The 18,441-nt window shown below is 44.9% G+C and overlaps 1 protein-coding gene across 2 annotated transcripts in view; it reads left to right on the top strand.

The window, feature by feature from the left end:
- DNAH2 (dynein axonemal heavy chain 2) overlaps positions 1-18,441 on the top strand; it is a 140,962-nt gene that overhangs the window by 80,496 nt on the left and 42,025 nt on the right. For both annotated transcript variants that reach the window (XM_060204320.1, XM_060204321.1), the window contains exons 38-46: positions 634-814; positions 2,650-2,777; positions 3,472-3,624; positions 4,238-4,363; positions 12,198-12,416; positions 12,660-12,777; positions 13,584-13,720; positions 14,504-14,641; positions 14,721-14,879. In XM_060204320.1, the coding sequence (XP_060060303.1) occupies positions 634-814; positions 2,650-2,777; positions 3,472-3,624; positions 4,238-4,363; positions 12,198-12,416; positions 12,660-12,777; positions 13,584-13,720; positions 14,504-14,641; positions 14,721-14,879 (1,359 nt within the window). The remainder of the gene's footprint in view (positions 1-633; positions 815-2,649; positions 2,778-3,471; positions 3,625-4,237; positions 4,364-12,197; positions 12,417-12,659; positions 12,778-13,583; positions 13,721-14,503; positions 14,642-14,720; positions 14,880-18,441) is intronic.

The following is an 18,441-nucleotide window of genomic DNA, read 5'->3' on the forward strand; positions in this document are numbered from 1 at the left end:
GAACTTGACTTTGTTTGCTTAAGGATCAAATGAATAATGCAGACTGGCACACAGTAGGCACTAAAATATTGTAAGATTTTTTTTAAAGAAAAAGTATTTTATTTTAATAAGAGAGAGAAGTGTTCAGAGGGAAAGATACAGAAAGACTGCTTACTGCAGTGCTGGGGACTTAAGCTGGGACTTCAGAGTCTCAGGCATGAAAGTCTTTTTTTTTTTCTAATTACCAGAGCACTGCTCAGCTCTGGCTTATGATGATTCGGGGATTGAACCTGGGATTTTTTAACCTCAGGCATGAGAGTCTCTTTGCATAACTATTATGCTATCTACCCCTGCCCCTGAAAGTCTTTTTGAATAACTATTATGCTGTCTCCCCAGCTTGCTCACACATTTTCTACCCAGTCTTTTTTCAACCCTCACCTTTCCTAGCATTCTCCAGATAGTCTCTGTCTGATGGAATGGTCTAGCCAGAGACTATGAGGACTATGCTGAGGACCAACCACCATGCCCGTCATTTTGGAGGCCACCTGCCCTATGCAAATATTTCAAGAAGGATTTATTCATCACACTTCCTAGTCTCTGCCAGTGTATGGGGGCTTCCTCTTGCTTCCAGTGACTCTGTTTCCCACCCCACAGACAGGCGCCTGGGGCTGCTTTGATGAGTTTAACCGCATCAACGTTGAGGTACTGTCAGTGGTGGCCCAGCAGATCCTGTCCATCCTGTCTGCCCTGGCCGCCAGCCTCACCCGCTTCTATTTTGAGGGCTTTGAAATCAGTCTAGTGTGGTCCTGTGGGATCTTCATAACCATGAATCCTGGTAAGGACCAGGCAGTAGAGGAGGCTCCTCGGGGAGATTGGAGGTTCATGGCAATAACTGCGTCTTCCCCTTCTGGTCCAGTGCACTTAGTTGAGTGAAATGGGCTGAAGACAGCAAGGCATGAGAGAAGAAGCATGCCCATTTCTTGGGGGAGGAGGAAGAGGAGAAGGAAATGCTACTCACTTTCTTTCCTAGAAGGATTAATAATTGCTCATGAGTACATAACTAACCCCAATGTTTCCTAACTTTATTTTTTTCTTAGTACAATGTTGGGGTTTGATCGCAGGGTTTCATGTATATCAATACCACCGAGTCACTTCCCCAGTCCAATTTATCTGTTTACTTACTTTTTTGTGTGTGAATCCAGAACCTCACTCATGTGCACTCTCATCACAACCAGCTGCCTTTTCTTTTTTTTTTTTTTTAATATTTTATTTTATTTTTGAGAGAGATGCAGATAGAGAGAGACAGAGAGAAACACCAGAGCACTGCTCAGCTCTGGCTTATGGTGGTGTGGGGGATTGAACCTGGGACTTTGGAGCCTCAAGCATGAGAGTCTGTTTGCATAACCATTATGCTATTTCCCCCACCTTTTTTTTAAAAATTAATTTATTTATTTTCCTTTTTTGTTGCCCTTTTTTAAAATTGTTGTTTTAGTTATTGTTGTTGTTATTGATGTCCTTGTTGTTAGATAGGACAGAGAGAAATGGAGAGAGGAGGGGAAGACAGAGAGGGGGAGAGAAAGATAGACACCTGCAGACCTGCTTCACCTGTGAAGTGACTCCCCTGCAGGTGGGGGAGCCAGGGGCTCGAACCAGGATCCTTCACCGGTCCTTGTGCTTTGCACCATGTGCACTTAACCTGCTGTTCTACCACCTGACTCCTTTTTCTTTTCCTTTCTTTTCTTTTTTCTCTCTTTTTTCCCCCCCTACCAGAGCACTGCTCAGCTCTTGTTTATGGTGGTGCAGGAGATTGAACCCGGGACTTTGTAGCCTCAGACATGAGAGTCTCTTTACATAGACATTATGCTATCTACCCCCGCCCCTGCCTTTTCACTTAGAGAGCAGGACAGAGAGGGAGAGATGCCACAGTACTGTTTTCTCTAGTGCATAAGAAATGTGGGCTCAAACTTGGACTGACAAGGCACACACCATATCTGGCGAACTCTCTCTCCACCCCCAATGTCTACTATATACATTCAGAAAGAGAAAGGCGGACACCGAAACACAACTTTACCATCCGTGGAGTGCCACCTGGTTTTGTTTTTGATGCTCTCATGTAATGCCAGGGATTGTACCCAGGGCCTCATTCATGGGAGACAAGTGTTCCACCTGCCAAACTGCCCTCTATTCCTGCCCCTGTCTCTTAAGATAACTATCATCCTCCCACTGGGATATGAGAGTCCAGGTCTATCTGCCTTGCCAGTTACAGAATGAGAGAATAGCCCCAAAATGTAGGCTTTACCATAACTTTGGAAATACTCTGGGGGAAAAATCTAGGAAGAAAAAAAAAAACAGACATGGGAAAGGTCTTAGAAGGGACTGAAAGAATCAGAAACAGCTGTGATTTCTATTAGGATCAATATGAGTTAAGATATGGAACTTGAAAAAGTGGGAAGTTTTGTGATTTGAAACAGGCCCACACAGAGAGTAAGGAAGGAGCCATACGTGGGAAAGAAAAGCAAAATAGTACAGGGAGAGTAAGTATGCAGATGAGAGGGGGAGAGATCAAGGAGTCCTGGAGCTTGTTTGGGGGATGTTGGGATTGACTGGGAAACAGGAATAAAGTCAAGATGAGGAAATGCATGAACTCTGAGGAAACGGTGCTCTTTTCAGGCTATGCTGGTCGCACAGAGCTTCCTGATAATCTGAAGTCGATGTTCCGTCCCATTGCTATGGTGGTACCTGATTCTACTCTCATTGCAGAAATAATTCTCTTTGGGGAAGGCTTTGGCAACTGCAAGGTGTGTGGTGGGCTCTTTTCTTCAGTTATTTTATTTCCTTTCTATGATTACTGCTTAAACAGAACTCACAGCCACTCTACAAGGAAGTAGACTGCTGTCAATGGGTTAGGGAGGCAGAAGCTTCAGAAGAGGGAGGACTCTCCTTGGTAATGTCACTCACCCACAAAGGCCCTGTTCACAAGATCTCCTCAGGATCTTAGAGCACCTCTTCTCCGCTTCAAGTCCTGCACCCTAGCTTCTCATATCCATAAATGTTCTTAGAGAAGATAAGGTTTTTTGGATTTTTTTTTTGGGGGGGGGTAATGGGTTATTTATTTATTTATTTATTTATTTTGCCTCCAGGGTTACTGCTGGGGCTCAGTGTCTGCACCATGAATCCACTGCTCCTGGAGGCCATTTTCCCCCCTTTTGTTGCCCTTGTTGTGATTATTATTGTTATTGTTGATATCGTTCGTTCTTGGATAGGACAGAGAGAAATGGAGAGAGGAGGAGAAGACAGAGAGGGGGAGAGAAAGACAGACACCTGCAGACCTGCTTCACCACCTGTGAAGCGACTCCCCTGTAGGTGGGGAGCCAGGGGCTCGAACTGGGATCCTTACGCCAGTCCTTGTGCTTTGCGCCACGTGTGCTTAACCCACTGTGCTACCTCCCAACCCCCCCAATGGGTTGTTTATGCCTCTGTGTTGGTTCCCAGGTTCTGGCCAAGAAGGTGTACACACTGTACTCGCTGGCTGTGCAGCAGCTCTCCAGACAAGACCATTATGACTTTGGCCTACGCGCTCTCACCTCCCTTCTGCGTTATGCTGGCAAGAAGCGTCGCCTGCAGCCAGAGCTGTCAGATGAAGAGGTAGACCAAGGACACAATCCTTGGCTCTTGACGTCTCTTGTCACTGGCATAATACAGCTTAATTGATTTAAAAAAAATTGGGAGGACAGAGAGAAATCAAGAGAGGAAGGGGAGAATAGGGAGGGAGAGAGAGAGAGAGAGAGAGACACCTGCAGCACTACTTCACTGCTTGTGGAGCTTACCCCTGCAGGTGGGGACGAGGGGCTGGAACCTGTGGCATTGAGCATGTTCATATTTGCATGTGTGCTCAACCAAGTGTGCCACTGTCCACTCCCACTGAAGTGTTTCAGAACATCTTATTTATTTATTTATTTTACTAGAACACTGCTCAACTCTGGTTTATGGTGGTGTGGGAGACTGAACCTGGGACCTGCGAGCCTCAGGCATGGGAATCTTGTTTTCATAACTATTATGCTAACTCCCCTACCCTTTCAGAACATTTTCTTGCCTCAAATTAGGACTCTTGCCCTTCAGCCTGTTCCCTGTGTTGCTCGAGTTCTCTCTGTTGCATTGCCAGCTGCATTTATTGTTCTTGGCTCCTATTGCAAAGAAAGGCCCTAGTGAACACCTAGGCCCTGGGTCCTCAAGCCCAAGTCTGTCTTTTGCCTTTCAGGTGCTGCTGCTTTCAATGAGAGATATGAACATTGCCAAACTAACTTCAGTTGATGTGCCACTATTCAATGCCATCGTGCAAGACCTGTTCCCAAACATTGAGCTGCCTGTCATTGACTATGGCAAGGTATTTGTTCCTTGATACTTTTCCTGAGTTAATAGGTGATTGTGGACCCAGGAACAGGACACTCTGTTTCCAAGTTATGTCTCACAACTTACCAGACATGACTGAGCAAGACTGTTGATCTCCCTTTGGGTTTCCTTATCTATAACATGATACAGACCCGTTCAGACATTGTTCTCTCACACCATGGCTTACTTTTCTTTCTCTCTCTTCATTTCTTCCTTCTTTCTTTCCTTCTTTTGTTTTTAAAGTTATTTATTTATTTATTTATTCCCTTTTGTTGCCCTTGTTGTTTTTCATTGTTGTAGTTATTATTGTTGTTGTTGATGTTGTCATTATTGGATAGGACAGAGAGAAATGGAGAGAGGAGGGGAAGACAGAGAGGGGGAGAGAAAGACAGACACCTGCAGACCTGTTTCACCGCTTGTGAAGTGACTCCCCTGCAGGTGGGGAGCCGGGGGCTTGAACCAGGATCCTTATGCCGGTTGTTGCGCTTTGCGCCACCTGCGCTTAACCTGCTGCGCTACCACCTGACTCCCTTTCCTTCTTTTTAAAAAAGATTTTATTTACTTTCTTTTTTTAGATTTATTTTATTGACCACATATCAGAAAGTTTCACATGAGACAGGGAGGGAGGGAAAGAATCTGGAACACAATCTGGTACATGTGGTGCCACAGATCAAACCAGGAACCTCAGGCCCTGGAGCCCAGTGCTCTGCCAGCCCAGTGCTCTGCCAGTGGAGCCATTTCTCCAGTTGTCCATGCTACACCTTTCTAGCTCTCCTCCCCACCGCCACCTCCCCCCCTTACTAAGTAGCTCACGTGCTTCTACACAGGGGTTCTTTGGCAGTGTTGAGACTGCTAATCCTTCGGCCTTTCTAGTGTCTCTATATCCTGCTTCTACTTTTGTTCTTATTCAGGGAGATCTGAGGAGAGATTTCTAGAAACTATTTGATATATTTGAGGACAGTATGATAGGAGGAGGATCTTAGGAGTTATAGGAGCTTTCTCCTCTGGCAGTATGATGGTTCAGATACTCTGAATCCTTTCAGTTGAAACAACCAGGACCAGGTGGTGGCACACACACATTATTATGTGCAAGGATCAGGTTCAGGCTCCCCAGTTCCCACCTACGGAGGGAAGCTTCATGAGCAATGAAGCAGTGCTGCAAATGTCTCTCTCCCTCTCTCCTCTTCTCCCTTTCCCCTTTTAATTTCTCTCTGTCTCTATCCAACAAATAAATAAATAGATAAAAAGAGGAACTCCGTGGATGATAGAGTAATACTTTTATGTCTCTTCAGCACTCTCTCATAAAAATATAAAATAAGTGGTCCGGGAGGTGGTGCACTGGATAAAGCATCGGACTCTCAAGCATGAGGTCCTGAGTTCAATCCGTGGCAGCACATGTACCAGGGTGATGCCTGGTTCTTTCTCTCTGCTCCTAAGTTCCTCATTAATAAATAAATAAAATCTTTAATATATATATATATATATATATATATATATATATATATATATATATATATAATTGGGTTGGTGAAGTGGTTTAATGGTAGAGTGTGTGCATGAGACCTTGGGTCCAGTCCCTGGCACCACATAAAACAGGGAGGTAAATGAGTGTGAAAGTTGGCTTTCTCCCTGAAAACAATTTTATACAACGAGCTAGTAGGTAAAGCAGTCCAAGTTTGAAAAACCAGCCCTGTTATAAACATCAGTCCACACAGAAAAATACCCTCAATAAATGGGAAAAAGAGAAAACCACTGTTGAGAAGGTCTAGAAAAGAAACCTAACTTGTCTTGATTTCTGATGATAGAAGAAGGCAGGAGTCAGGTAGTAGCGCAGCGGGTTAAGCGCAGGTGGCATAAAGCACAAGAGCAGTGTAAGGATCCCGGTTCGAGCCCCCGGCTCCCCACCTGCAGGGGCGTCACTTCACAGGTGGTGAAGCAGGTCTGCAGGTGTCTGTCTTTCTCTCCCCCTCTCTGTCTTCCCCTCCTCTCTCCATTTCTCTCTGTCTTATCTAACAATGACGACATTAGTAACAACAACAATAGTAACTATAACAATAAAACAACAACAATAATAACTATAACAATAAAACAACAAGGGCAACAAAAGGGAATAAATAAATATTTTTAAAAATTGGGTAAAAAAAAAAGGCAAAAATCTTTTCTGAGATTTCTTAACCACAAGTCAATCCTCCCTATGTCTATGATAGCACTTACCCTATTGTGTAGTATCCCCAAATCACAAGTTCAGATTTAAATTTAAGTTTCAGGCTAGGGAGTCAGGCAGTAGCACAGCGGGTTAAGCGCAGGTGGTACAAAGCACAAGGACCAGCATAAAGATCCCGGTTCAAGCCCCTGGCTCCCCACCTGCAGAGGAGTCACTTCACAAGCAGTGAAGCAGGTCTGCAGGTGTCTGTCTTTCTCTCCCCCTTTCTTTCTCCCCTCCTCTCTCCATTTCTCTCTGTCCTATCCAACAACAACGACATCAAATCATAACTACAACAATTAAACAACAAGGGCAACAAAAGGGAATAAATAATAAATATTTTTTCAAAAAGTTTCAGGCTAGTAATAAATAGTTCAGTAAATGCAAATGCTATCTGGAAGAAGGAAATACCAACTTAGATCTCAAAGAATCCAAATGAAAGTCCAAGAAAACAGGCAGCTCCTAGTTAAAAATCACAACACACAAGGAAATAAGATACCACAAATAGAAGACTGAAGAAAATAGAGGACAAGCGGCCAAGTAGAGTGCACACCTTACCATGAGTGATGACCCGAGCTCAGGCTTCTGGTACTCACCTGCAGGGCAGAAACTTCATGAGCAATTCAACAGTGCTACACATATCTCTTTCCTCCTACCCCCGTTGCTCCCAGAGCTCTACTAAAATCAAGATTTTGGTGGTGCTGGGGATTAAACCAGAGACATTTGGTGCCTCAGGCAAGTCTTTTTACATAACCACTATGTTATCTCCCCAGTCTCGTCCCTCTCTCTGTCTCTCAACCTTTATCAAAACAGAAAGAAAAAATGGCCACTATTTTCGGCACAATTCTGGAAACAATGGAGTGCACAAGGCACTGAGCTCCAGCAGTAGCCTTGGTGGCAAACAAACAAACAAAAAGCCAGAATATTAGAAACTGACCCACAAAGACTTAAGCTGTTGAAAATAGTTGGCAGGGAACTAATATATACATATAGTTTACAAAAATGAAAGAACCTGGAAATGATGAGATTATGACCCAGGAACAAAAGATATTTAAAAGAACCAATAGAATTTTTATGAATAAAAAAAAACCAAAACACTGTATTGGCCAGGAAGTGGCTCAGTGGTAGAATTCTGGACTTGCAGACATAAGGTCCCAAGTTGATCCCTGTTATTGAATATGCCAGAGTGCTGCTCTGGTTTCTCTCTATCTTTTATGAAATAAATAAAATAAATCCTTTTTAAAAAGTCAAAAATACCCACCTGCAGGGGGGTAGCTTCACAATTGGTGAAGCAGGTCTGCAGGTATGTTTCTCTTCCCCTCTCTGTCTTCTCCTCCTCTCTCCAGAAAAAAATAATAATAAAAAGTAAAAAATATTATATAGGGCAGTTGGGGAAATAGCTCAGCTGGTAGAGCACAGGACTTACATGTTTGAGGCTTCTGGTTTGATCGCTGGTATGACAAGTACAAGGTGGTGTTCTGGTGTGGTATCTCTCTCTTTTTAATATTTATTCCCTTTTGTTGCTTTATTGTTGTAGTTATTGTTGTTGTTGTTGGATAGGACAGAGAGAAATGGAGAGAGGAGGGGAAGACGGGGGGGGGAGAGAAAGATAGACACCTGCAGACCTGCTTCACCGCCTGTGAAGCAACTCCCCTGCAGGTGGGGAGCCGGGGGCTCAAACCGGGATCCTTCCTCTGGTCCTTGCACTTAGCACCACCTGTGCTTAACCTGCTGCGCTCTCTCTCTCATATGAAAAAAAAAAAAATCAAATAAGTATTTAAAAAGGAAAAGTGGGGGCTGGGCTGTGACTCACTTAGTAGATCACATGTTTGTTATGATGCACAAGAATCTGGGTTTAACCCCTACCCAGTCCCCACTTGCAGGTGGGAAGCCTCACAATGGAGCAGTCCTACACGTGTGCTGTTGGTCATTACGCCAGGTCCCCTGCATTGCTTAACACTGTGGTCTATTTACATAATCCTTGTTTTGCCTGAGACCTGCCCTGCCTGCAGGGCATTGGTTTATCCCCACTGGTTAGATGGAAGCTTGCTACCTTCCTGCTCTTTTCTTGTCTCCACCCCCTCTCCTACCCATTTCTTTTTCCGACCTGCCACTTCCATTTCAGAAGATATAAAGGTGTTTTCTCTGATCAATAAAGGCACTGCATTGCGTTCCCACTCAGCCATGAGTTCCTGGTTCCTCTCCCATGTTGCTGAGTAAGCAGCAGCCCTGGTTGGCTGGTCGAGTTCTCTCCCCCGTGACCACACCCGACAGTGTGTCCCCTTCCTTTTCTCTCTCCTTCCCCCACCCCTGTCTCATCCTCTTTCAAAAAGGAAAAATATAAGTACCAGGAGTGGTGGAGTCATCTTGCAGGCACCGAGCCCCCAGCAATAGCCCCAGTGGCAAAAGAAAGAAAGGAAGGAAGGAAGGAAGGAAGGAAGGAAGGAAGGAAGGAAGGAAGGAAGGAAGGAAGAGAGAGAGAAGGAGAGGGAGAGGGAGAGGGAGAGAGAGAGAAAGAAAGAAAGAGTGGGGAGTCGGGCTGTAGCGCAGCGGGTTAAGCGCAGGTGGCGCAAAGCGCAGGGACCGGCATAAGGATCCGGTTCGAACCCCGGCTCCCCACCTGCAGGGGAGTCGCTTCACAGGCGGTGAAGCAGGTCTGCAGGTGTCTATCTTTCTCTCCTCCTCTCTGTCTTCCCCTCCTCTCTCCATTTCTCTCTGTCCTATCCAACAACGATGGCATCAACAATAATAACTACAACAATAAAACAACAAGGGCAACAAAAGGGAATAAATAAATAAAATAAAATATTTAAAAAAAGGAAGAAATAATGGGTTAAAAATGAAATAACTAGATGGGAGGAGAACTTCCAGATAAAGAAGGTAGATTAAAAATAATTTTGTTGGGCGAAGGTAGATAAGCGAAGGTAGATAGTGGTTATGCAAAGAGACTCTAAAAAATACTGTAACTAAAACTGGAGATTTTTAGCTAAGGCATCAATACTCCAAAGGATAGAAGTACAGGAAAGAAAAAAAAAGTACAAAAGATTTTATTTTGGAAGTCAGGAGTTAGCGCAGTGGATTAAGCGCATGTGGCGCAAAGCACAAGGAATAGCATAAGGATCCCGGTTCAAGCCCCTGGCTCCCCACCTGCAGGGGAGTCGCTTCACAGACAGTGAAGCAAGTCTGCAGGTGTCTGTCTTTCTCCCCCGCTCTCTGTCTTCCCCTCCTTTCTCCATTTCTCTGTCCTGTCCAACAACGACAATATCAATAACACAACAATAATAGCTACAACAACAATAAAAAACAAGGGCAACAAAAGGAAAAATAAATTTAAAAAAGATTTTATTTTTATGAGAAAGAGATCAGAGCACCCTTCAGCAGTTTCATACGACAGAGGCATATGTAAATCCTGTGCTTAAATACAAGATACCTCCCACAAACAAGTAAGATTTTAGACAAGGGAAAGAAATAAATAAAATGCTGCTTACTTAAACATGAAAGGGCTCAAAGTGGAGGAAACCAAGAGGCAATTCTCAAAAAGTAAGTAGGCAGAGTAGCAAAAGAAATATAACTAAAATTAAGAAAAAAGAGGGTGGGTGGGTGGGGAGAATACAAGTCCATGAAGGATGATAAATGACATAGTGGGGGTTGTATTGTTAAATGGGAAACTGGGGAATGTTTTGCATGAACAAACTATTGTATTTACTGTTGAATGTAAAACATTAATTCCCCAATAAAGAAATAAATTTAAAAAAAAAAAGAGGGAGTCGGGCTGTAGCGCAGCGGGTTAAGCGCAGGTGGCACAAAGCACAAGGACCGGCATAAGGATCCCGGTTCGAACCCCGGCTCCCCACCTGCAGGGGAGTCGCTTCACAGGCGGTGAAGCAGGTCTGCAGGTGTCTGTCTTTCTCTCCTCCTCTCTGTCTTCCCCATCTCTCTCCATTTCTCTCTGTCCTATCCAACAATGACAACAACAATAATAACTACAACAATAAAACAACAAGGGCAACAAAAGGGAATAAATAAATAAAATTAATATTTTTTAAAAATTTTATAAAAAAAAAAGAAAAAAAATTAACTAAAATTAAGAAAAAAGAAATTTAACTAAAATAAGAGGCAGATTGTCTTGGTGGTCATATCTCTAGATCTCCTCTTATGTGTGAGCCTAGATAAAGGTGCTTTCCCACTTTGGCAGGGACTGTGGACGGAACAGTCTCTGGACAGTAAAACACCAGTTATAGTTGATGGCAAGAGTAGACACTTTCTAGTAAATTTGTAAAACAATGCTAAGCCACCAATAAAAAAGCATTTTAAGAAGTGAGGATTAAGTGAATGTTCACACATCGGATGCAGAGATGGTTAGCCTTCTTCTGTTACTTTCTGGAATGCTGATAGGCAGACAGGAAATTAGAAAAGTTGTTTCTGGGGGCGGGGCCATAGTGCAGCAGGTTAAGCGCACATGGTACAAAGCACAAGGACCGGCTCAAGGATCCCAGTGTGAGCCCTGGCTCCCCACCTGCAGGGGGGTCACTTCACAAGTGGTGAAGCAGGTCTGTAGGTATCTATCTTTCTTTTCTCTTCTGTCTTCCCCTCCTATCTTGATTTCTCTGTCCTATGTCCAACAACAATGACAGCAATAACAATAATAACAACCACAACAGCGATAAAACAAGGGCAACAAAAGGGGAAAAAATAGCCTCCAGGAGCAGTGGATTTGTGGTACAATCACAGAGCCCCAGTGATAACTCTGGAGACCAAAAAAAGAAAAAAGAAAAAAGCAATGAGAGAAAATAGAATTTTTTGTTTGTTTGTTTGTTTCCCAGAACACTACTCCACTCTGGCATATGGTGGTGCTGGGGATTGAATTTTTGACCTTTGGAACCTTAAATATGTCTTTATTTTATTTTATTTTTTTATTACCAGAGCACTGCTCAGCTCTGGCTTATGGTGGTGCAGGGGACTGAACCTTGGACTTTGGAACCTCAGGCATGAGAGTCAGTTTGCATAAGCATTATGCTATCTACCCCTGCCCCATAAAAGCCTTTTTGCATAACCACTACGCTCTCTCTCCAGCCCCTTGGAGAAAATAGTTTCTTGTTTTTGGCTCATAATTCCAGGGTTCTTTCTATTATTCAATAGAATGAAGAAGAGCTTTTCTTTCTTTTTTTTTTTTTTCCTCCAGGGTTATTGCTGAGCTCGGTGCCTGCACCATGAATCCACTGCTCCTGGAGGCCATTTCCCCCCCCCCCTTTTTTTTGCCCTTGTTGTTGTAGCCTCGTTGTGGTTATTATTATTGCCATTGTTGATGTTGTTCGTTGTTGGATAGGACAGAGAGAAATGGAGAGAGGAGGGGAAGACAGAGAGGGGGAGAGAAAGATAGACACCTGCAGACCTTCTTCACTGCCTGTGAAGCGACTCCCCTGCAGGTGGGGAGCTGGGGGCTCGAACTGGGATCCTTATGCCGGTCCTTGTGCTTTGCGCCACGTGCGCGTAACCCACTGTGTCACTGCCCGACTCCCTGAAGAGCTTTTCTTTATAAAACAACATTAAAAACCTGTCAGACTGGAGGGAGCCCAGCCTGTGTGAGCAGCAGTGACTTAGTCTCCCTTCCCTTCCCTTCTCTCAGCTTCGGGAAACCATTGAGCTGGAGACCCGAGAGATGGGCCTGCAGCCCACACCATTCACCCTCACCAAGGTGATCCAGTTGTACGAAACCAAGAGCTCCCGACATTCCAGTATGATTGTGGGCTGCACGGGCAGTGGCAAGACTGCTGCCTGGAAGATTCTCCAGTCCTCCTTGTCTTCCCTGTGCCGTGCCGGAGAACCCAACTTCAACATTGTTAGAGTATGGAGCCTGGGCCAGGAAGCCAGTGGCAGAGAGTTGAGGGGCAGGAAGGCAGTGGAGGCTGGGTCAGGAATACTTCATTGTCAGGGAGAGTGAGGAGGAAGGAGGGCGGTGCCCAGGAGAGGTGAGACTAGGCAGGGGGTGAGGTGGTACAAAGACCTGGAAAAGAGAAGAAGCTGAGAAAGGGGTATCTTGGGATTTGGTCCGTCCACAATTCAAATACCCCCTCCTACGTCATTTTAGGAGTTCCCATTGAATCCTAAGGCCTTGTCCCTAGGAGAGCTGTATGGAGAGTATGACCTCAGCACTAACGAATGGACGGATGGCATCCTGTCCAGTGTCATGCGGATGGCATGTGCAGGTACCTAAGGGGCAGGGCACACAGTGTGGGAGCAGAAAGTTCAAGTTTGGGAGGGAAATTTGTGGGGACTGCTGAGGTACAGGACAGCGCCTGCTTGCACCTCTGAGGAAATGAATATAGAATAAATGTAGAAAGACCGGGCAGGGGTAGGTAGCATAATAGTTATGCAAAGAGACTCTCGTGTCTAAGGCTCCAAAGTCCGAGGTTCAATCCCCTGCACCACCATAAGCCAGAGCTGAGCAGTGCTCTGGTAATAAAAAAGAGAGAGAGAGAGAGAGAGGAAGAAAGAAAGAAAGAAAGAAAGAAAGAAAGAAAGAAAGAGGGCTGGGTGGTGGCACACCTGGTTAAGCATACCTGTTATAGTGCCCAAGGATGCGGGTTCAAGCCCCTGGTCCCCACCTGCAGGAGGAAAGCTTCACGAGTGGTGAAGCAGGGCTGCAGGTGTCTCTCTGTCTCTCTCCCTCTCTATCACCCCCTTCCCTCTCAATTTCTGGCTGTCTCTATCTAATAAATTAAAAAAATGTTTTTTAATGTTTAAAAATTTTTTTAAAAAAAGAAAGGAAGGAAGGAAAGAAGGAAGGAAGACCTCTCCTTGTTATCCACTTTATTTTTTCTTTTTAATAAAGAGAGAGAGAAAGTGAAGGAGATGGTGAGAGAGATCTGCAGCGCTGCTTCACTGCGTATGACACTTCCCCCTGCAGGTGGGGACTAGGGACTTGAACCAAGGCCCTTGCACCTGTAACGTGTGTTCTACCTGGTGGGCCACTGACCAGCCCCTTTTATTCACTTTTTTTTTTTTTACCAAGATGAGAAGCCAGATGAAAAGTGGATCCTTTTCGATGGCCCCGTGGACACCTTGTGGATTGAGAGCATGAACTCCGTCATGGATGACAACAAGGTCTTGACCCTCATCAATGGAGAGCGCATCTCGATGCCTGAGCAGGTGTGCGGGCTAGTAGCTCCAAGGCCTGGGAAGTGGAGGGCGCGGCAGGAGCAGCAGAATCCCAAGGGAAGAGCAAAGCCCCATAGGAAAGCTCAGAGGACAAGGACACAGACTCACCAGAAGGAAACCTGTGATTGATTAGAGGGATAAAATTCCAGGTCAGGGGGCTGGGCGGTAGTGCAGTGGGTTAAGCACAAAGGACAAGGACCAGTGTAAGGATCCCGGTTCAAGACCACAGCTCCCCACCTGCAGGGAGATTGCTTTGCAAGTGGTGAAGCAGGTCTGCAGGTGTCTGTCTTTCTCTCCTCCTCTCTGTCTTCCCCTCCTCTCGATTTCTTTCTGTTCTATCCAACAACAACAGCTATAGCAACAATAACAATAACAACCACAACAAGGGCAACAAAATGGGAAAAATAGCCTCCAAGAGCAGTGGACTCATAGTGTTGGCATCAAGCCCCAGTGATAACCCTGGAAGCAAAATATATAAAAATATATATATTGGGTCCACCGTGAATGTTGAGAGCAGGGGTACAGGGAAGAACTTGGTGCACTAGGTTTTGCTGAGTTCCCAGGTTCAATCCCCAGCACTACCATAAACCAGAGCTGAGCAGTGCTCTGGTTTGAAAAAAAAAAAAAAGTCATATATAAACTTATATATTTTCTCCTGGTAGATTTTCCAGGACCTGAAGGCATTAGAGTTCTTTTTGTTGGGGTTGGTGTTAGTGTTATTGCCAGGAACAGAGTAAAGGGAAAGACAGGGTTCTGACCACAGTGTCTCCTCAGGTGTCTCTCCTGTTTGAAGTGGAGAATTTAGCAGTGGCTTCTCCGGCCACCGTATCTCGCTGTGGGATGGTCTATACAGACTATGCTGACCTGACCTGGAAGCCCTATGTTCAGTCATGGCTGGAGAAGAGGCCAAAGGTAAGGTGGGAACTGAAGCAGTCGGTGTGGCCTGCTGTACAGGGGCGGATATAAAGAACCCCGTCTTGTTGAACTCCAGGGTGAGTTAGAGCCCCTGCAGCGCATGTTTGAAAAGTTCATCAACAAGATTCTGACCTTCAAAAAGGAAAACTGCAATGAGCTGGTGCCTCTCCCGGAATACAGCGGAATCATTTCCCTCTGCAAACTGTACTCGGCCCTGGCCACACCGGAGAATGGGGTAAGGGGAGACTAAGCAGAGCTGGGGAGGGGGGACAAGGCAGAGACTTCAGAGGACAGCTTCAGGGAAATGGTGTCTGAGGCACAGTTTGGACAATAGCCTTGAGGGAAGCAGAAGCCCCAAGGGCTTGTATTCTTTTATGTGCACAAAGCATCAAGGCTGCACTAAGGACTCTGAGTCGGGGGTAGTTCACAAAGGGACTTCACTATCATTTCCTCTCCATACTTTGGAAACCCTCCTCATTCCTCCATCCTTTCAAAACATAAGTTAAATCTTGATATATACACGAGACCTTGGGATACCACTTCTGCTGCAAGGAGCTTCCAGCCCTGACATGGGATTTTAGAAATTTCTGGGAGTCGGGCGGTAGCGCAGCTGGTTAAGTGCACGTGGCACAAAGCGCAAGGACCAGCGGAAGGATCCTGGTTCGAATTCCCGGCTCCCCACCTGCAGGGGCGTCGTTTCACAAGTGGTAAAGCAGGTCTGCAGGTGTCTGTCTTTCTCTCCCCCTGTTTTCCCCTCCTTTCTCCATTTCTCTCTGTCCTATCCAACAACGATGACATCAATAATGACAATAATAACTACAACAATAAAACAAGTGCAATAAAAGGAAATAAATAAATAAATAAATAAATATTATAAAAAACAAACAAAAACTAACAAAAATAAATTTCCAGATTGGGTTGGAGAGACAGCATAACAGTTATGGGTTGGAGAGACAGCAAAACAGTGTTCTGGTATATTCTGGATTAATTGATACTTAATATTTTCTTCAGTTTGGAATTATGTGGTAAGGTTCAGAATTGGGTATTTCTGTTACGATTACATTGGCACCTAAGGGGTCAGGTGATAATTTACCCGTTAGAACATACATTTTGGGAGTCGCGTGGTAGCGCAGTGGGTTAAGCGCACATGGCACTAAGCGCAAGGACTGGCGTAAGGATCCCAGTTTGAGCCCCCCCCACCTGCAGGGGAGTCGCTTCACAGGTGGTGAAGCAGGTCTGCAGGTGTCTCTCTTTATCTCCTCCTGTCTTCCCCTCCTCTCTCCATTTCTCTCTGTCCTATTCAACAACAACAACATCAATAATAACTATAACAATAAAACAACAAAAGGGAATAAATAAATAAATAAATAAAATTTTTTTTAAAAAAAGAACATACGTTTTACCAGGGCAGACAAGTACTAAGGGGAGCTGGAAGGGTCAGAAGGCTTTTCCAGGTCAGCAGAAGGAAGAGCTCTGATGAATAGGACAAAGAGAGGAGAGCATTCTGGGTGAAGAGAGTGGCCTTTGTACAAACACAGAAACCTGAGCACCAGAACTAGCTACACAGGGAGGGGGGGGAACAGCCTCTGTATACAGACCCTCTTCAGTGTGGTAGTGGCCCCAGGAGAGGATGCACTGTGTGTTGCGGTGAGCTAGAAGGACAGGCCAAGGATTCCGGATTTAATAGAGTAGAAAATAGAGCCTCAACACACTATCCCACCTGATTTTTGAGACTGATTCCAAGATTCTGGATTGGACATTCTGGATTGGACAGCATCCTTTGGGCCATGTTATCTGTAGTTACAATCATCTTAGTTCAGACCCCATTCTCAAAAGCTCCCGGCCCATAGGTCTGTGTCTTGGAGCTTAGAGAAGTTACAGATGATGGGAGTTAGCTGTTTCTTGCCTGTTTCCCCCAAGGAAGCCCAGTGGAGTTTGGCAGCTGCACGAGCTTCGTGTCCCCACTCAAAGAATGGCACCTTCTTGTGCCTCTGGGTTGGGGTGTGGGGGGGGGGGGGTTTGAGATAAGCTCTATATGTACTATTTCTGTTTAAAAGTTGGTAGTTTGGGGGCCGGGTAGTAGTGCAAAGGGTTAAGTGTGCTGGCCTGCAGTGCAAAGACCAGCTCAAGGATCCCTTTCAAGCCCCCAGTTCCCTACCTGCAGGGGGTCGAAGGAGGCAGTAAAGCAGGTCTGCAGGTGTCTGTCTTTCTCTCCCCTTCTCTGTCTTCCCTTCCTCTCTCAATTTCTATTCGGGGAAGGCCATCCTCTTCGACCGACCGAGCGCGCAGCTTCGGGAGGGACGCACATGGAGCAGTGAGGGAGGAAGGGGACACCCGCCTAGCCAGCCAGATCAGCTGAATCAACCCTGGTGATCAATGGGGTGACAGATGTTGCAGCCAGATCACCCTCACATCTGTCCTCTCTCAATTTCTCTCTGTCCTATCCAACAACAACAATAAACAACAAGGGCAGCAAAAGAGGAAAAACATAGCTTCCCGGAGCAGTGGATTTGTAGTGCAGGCACTGAGCCCCAGCAATAACCCTGGAGGCAAAAAAAAAAAAGTTGGTACATTTAAATTTTAATTATGTGTCATTATAACTGTTGAATCTACTTTCTGAAAATTAAGAACTTTCATATAGGGGCTCGGGAGGTGGCTCAGCGTTAGAGCGCTTGACTTGTGTGCGTGAGGCCCCAGGATCAATCCCTCACACTGTATAAAATGATCAAGTGGTACTCTGGGCTCTCTCACAATAAACATTTCTTTTTTCATATAAAGCCAGCCAACTTTTATTTCTATTTTTTACCAGAGCCCTGCTAAATTCTGGTTTATGATAGTGCCAGAGGTTGAATCTAGGACCTCAGAGCCTCAGAGCCTCAGGCATGAAAATCTGTGCATAACTGCTGGTGTTATCTCCCCCCCTGCCAAAGTCTTTTTTGATAAGCCATCTCTTCCCAGTCCTGCCCTCCACCCTCCCCCTTGCATACAAATAGCTACTCTGGTATAACTGTATGTTATCATAACAGATCATTTAAAATACATAGATATGGGAGTCGGGCAGTAGCACATTGGGTTAAGCGCCCGTGGCATGAAGCGCAAGGACAGGCGTAAGGATACCGGTTAGAGCCCCAGGCTCCCCACCTTCAGGGGAGTCGCTTCACAGGCAGTGAAGCAGGTCTGCAGGTGTCTATCTTTCTCTCCCCCTCTGTCTTCCCCTCCTCTCTCCATTTCTCTCTGTCCTATCCAACAACAACGACATCAACAACAACAATAATAACTACAACAACAATGAAAAACAACAAGGACAACAAAAGGGAAAATAAATATAAATTTTTAAATATATATATATATATATATATATATATATATAGATGTAGGTCCATAGGGAACCAAAGAAAATGTGACAACTTGTGGCCCTGGAGGTGACTCAGTCGTTAAGATTTAGGACATAAACGTATATGGTCCCAAGTTTAATTCCCTGTACTATATATGTCAAAATGATGACCTGGTTCTCTCACTCTCTAATCACTTAAAATAAAATGAGTAAATAAGTCACACGAATAGGAAATAAACACACAGAGGTAGTTTCATAGTTTCTGGGCCTAGCAGTTTTTACATAGTAAAAACCTCTATTGTTTTGATGTAGGAGATTGTCCAGCAGGTAAAACACTGACTTAGAGGCATGAGGCTCGTGTTCAGTCCCTGGCATCACATGGAGCAGAGTGATGCTCTGGTTTTCTCTTTCTCTCTTGCTACTTTCTTACTCTCATTAATTTATTTTAAAAAAATGAAAGTGA

This window comes from Erinaceus europaeus, chromosome 12, assembly GCF_950295315.1.
Source record: "Erinaceus europaeus chromosome 12, mEriEur2.1, whole genome shotgun sequence".
In the NCBI taxonomy this organism is placed as follows: domain Eukaryota; kingdom Metazoa; phylum Chordata; class Mammalia; order Eulipotyphla; family Erinaceidae; genus Erinaceus; species Erinaceus europaeus.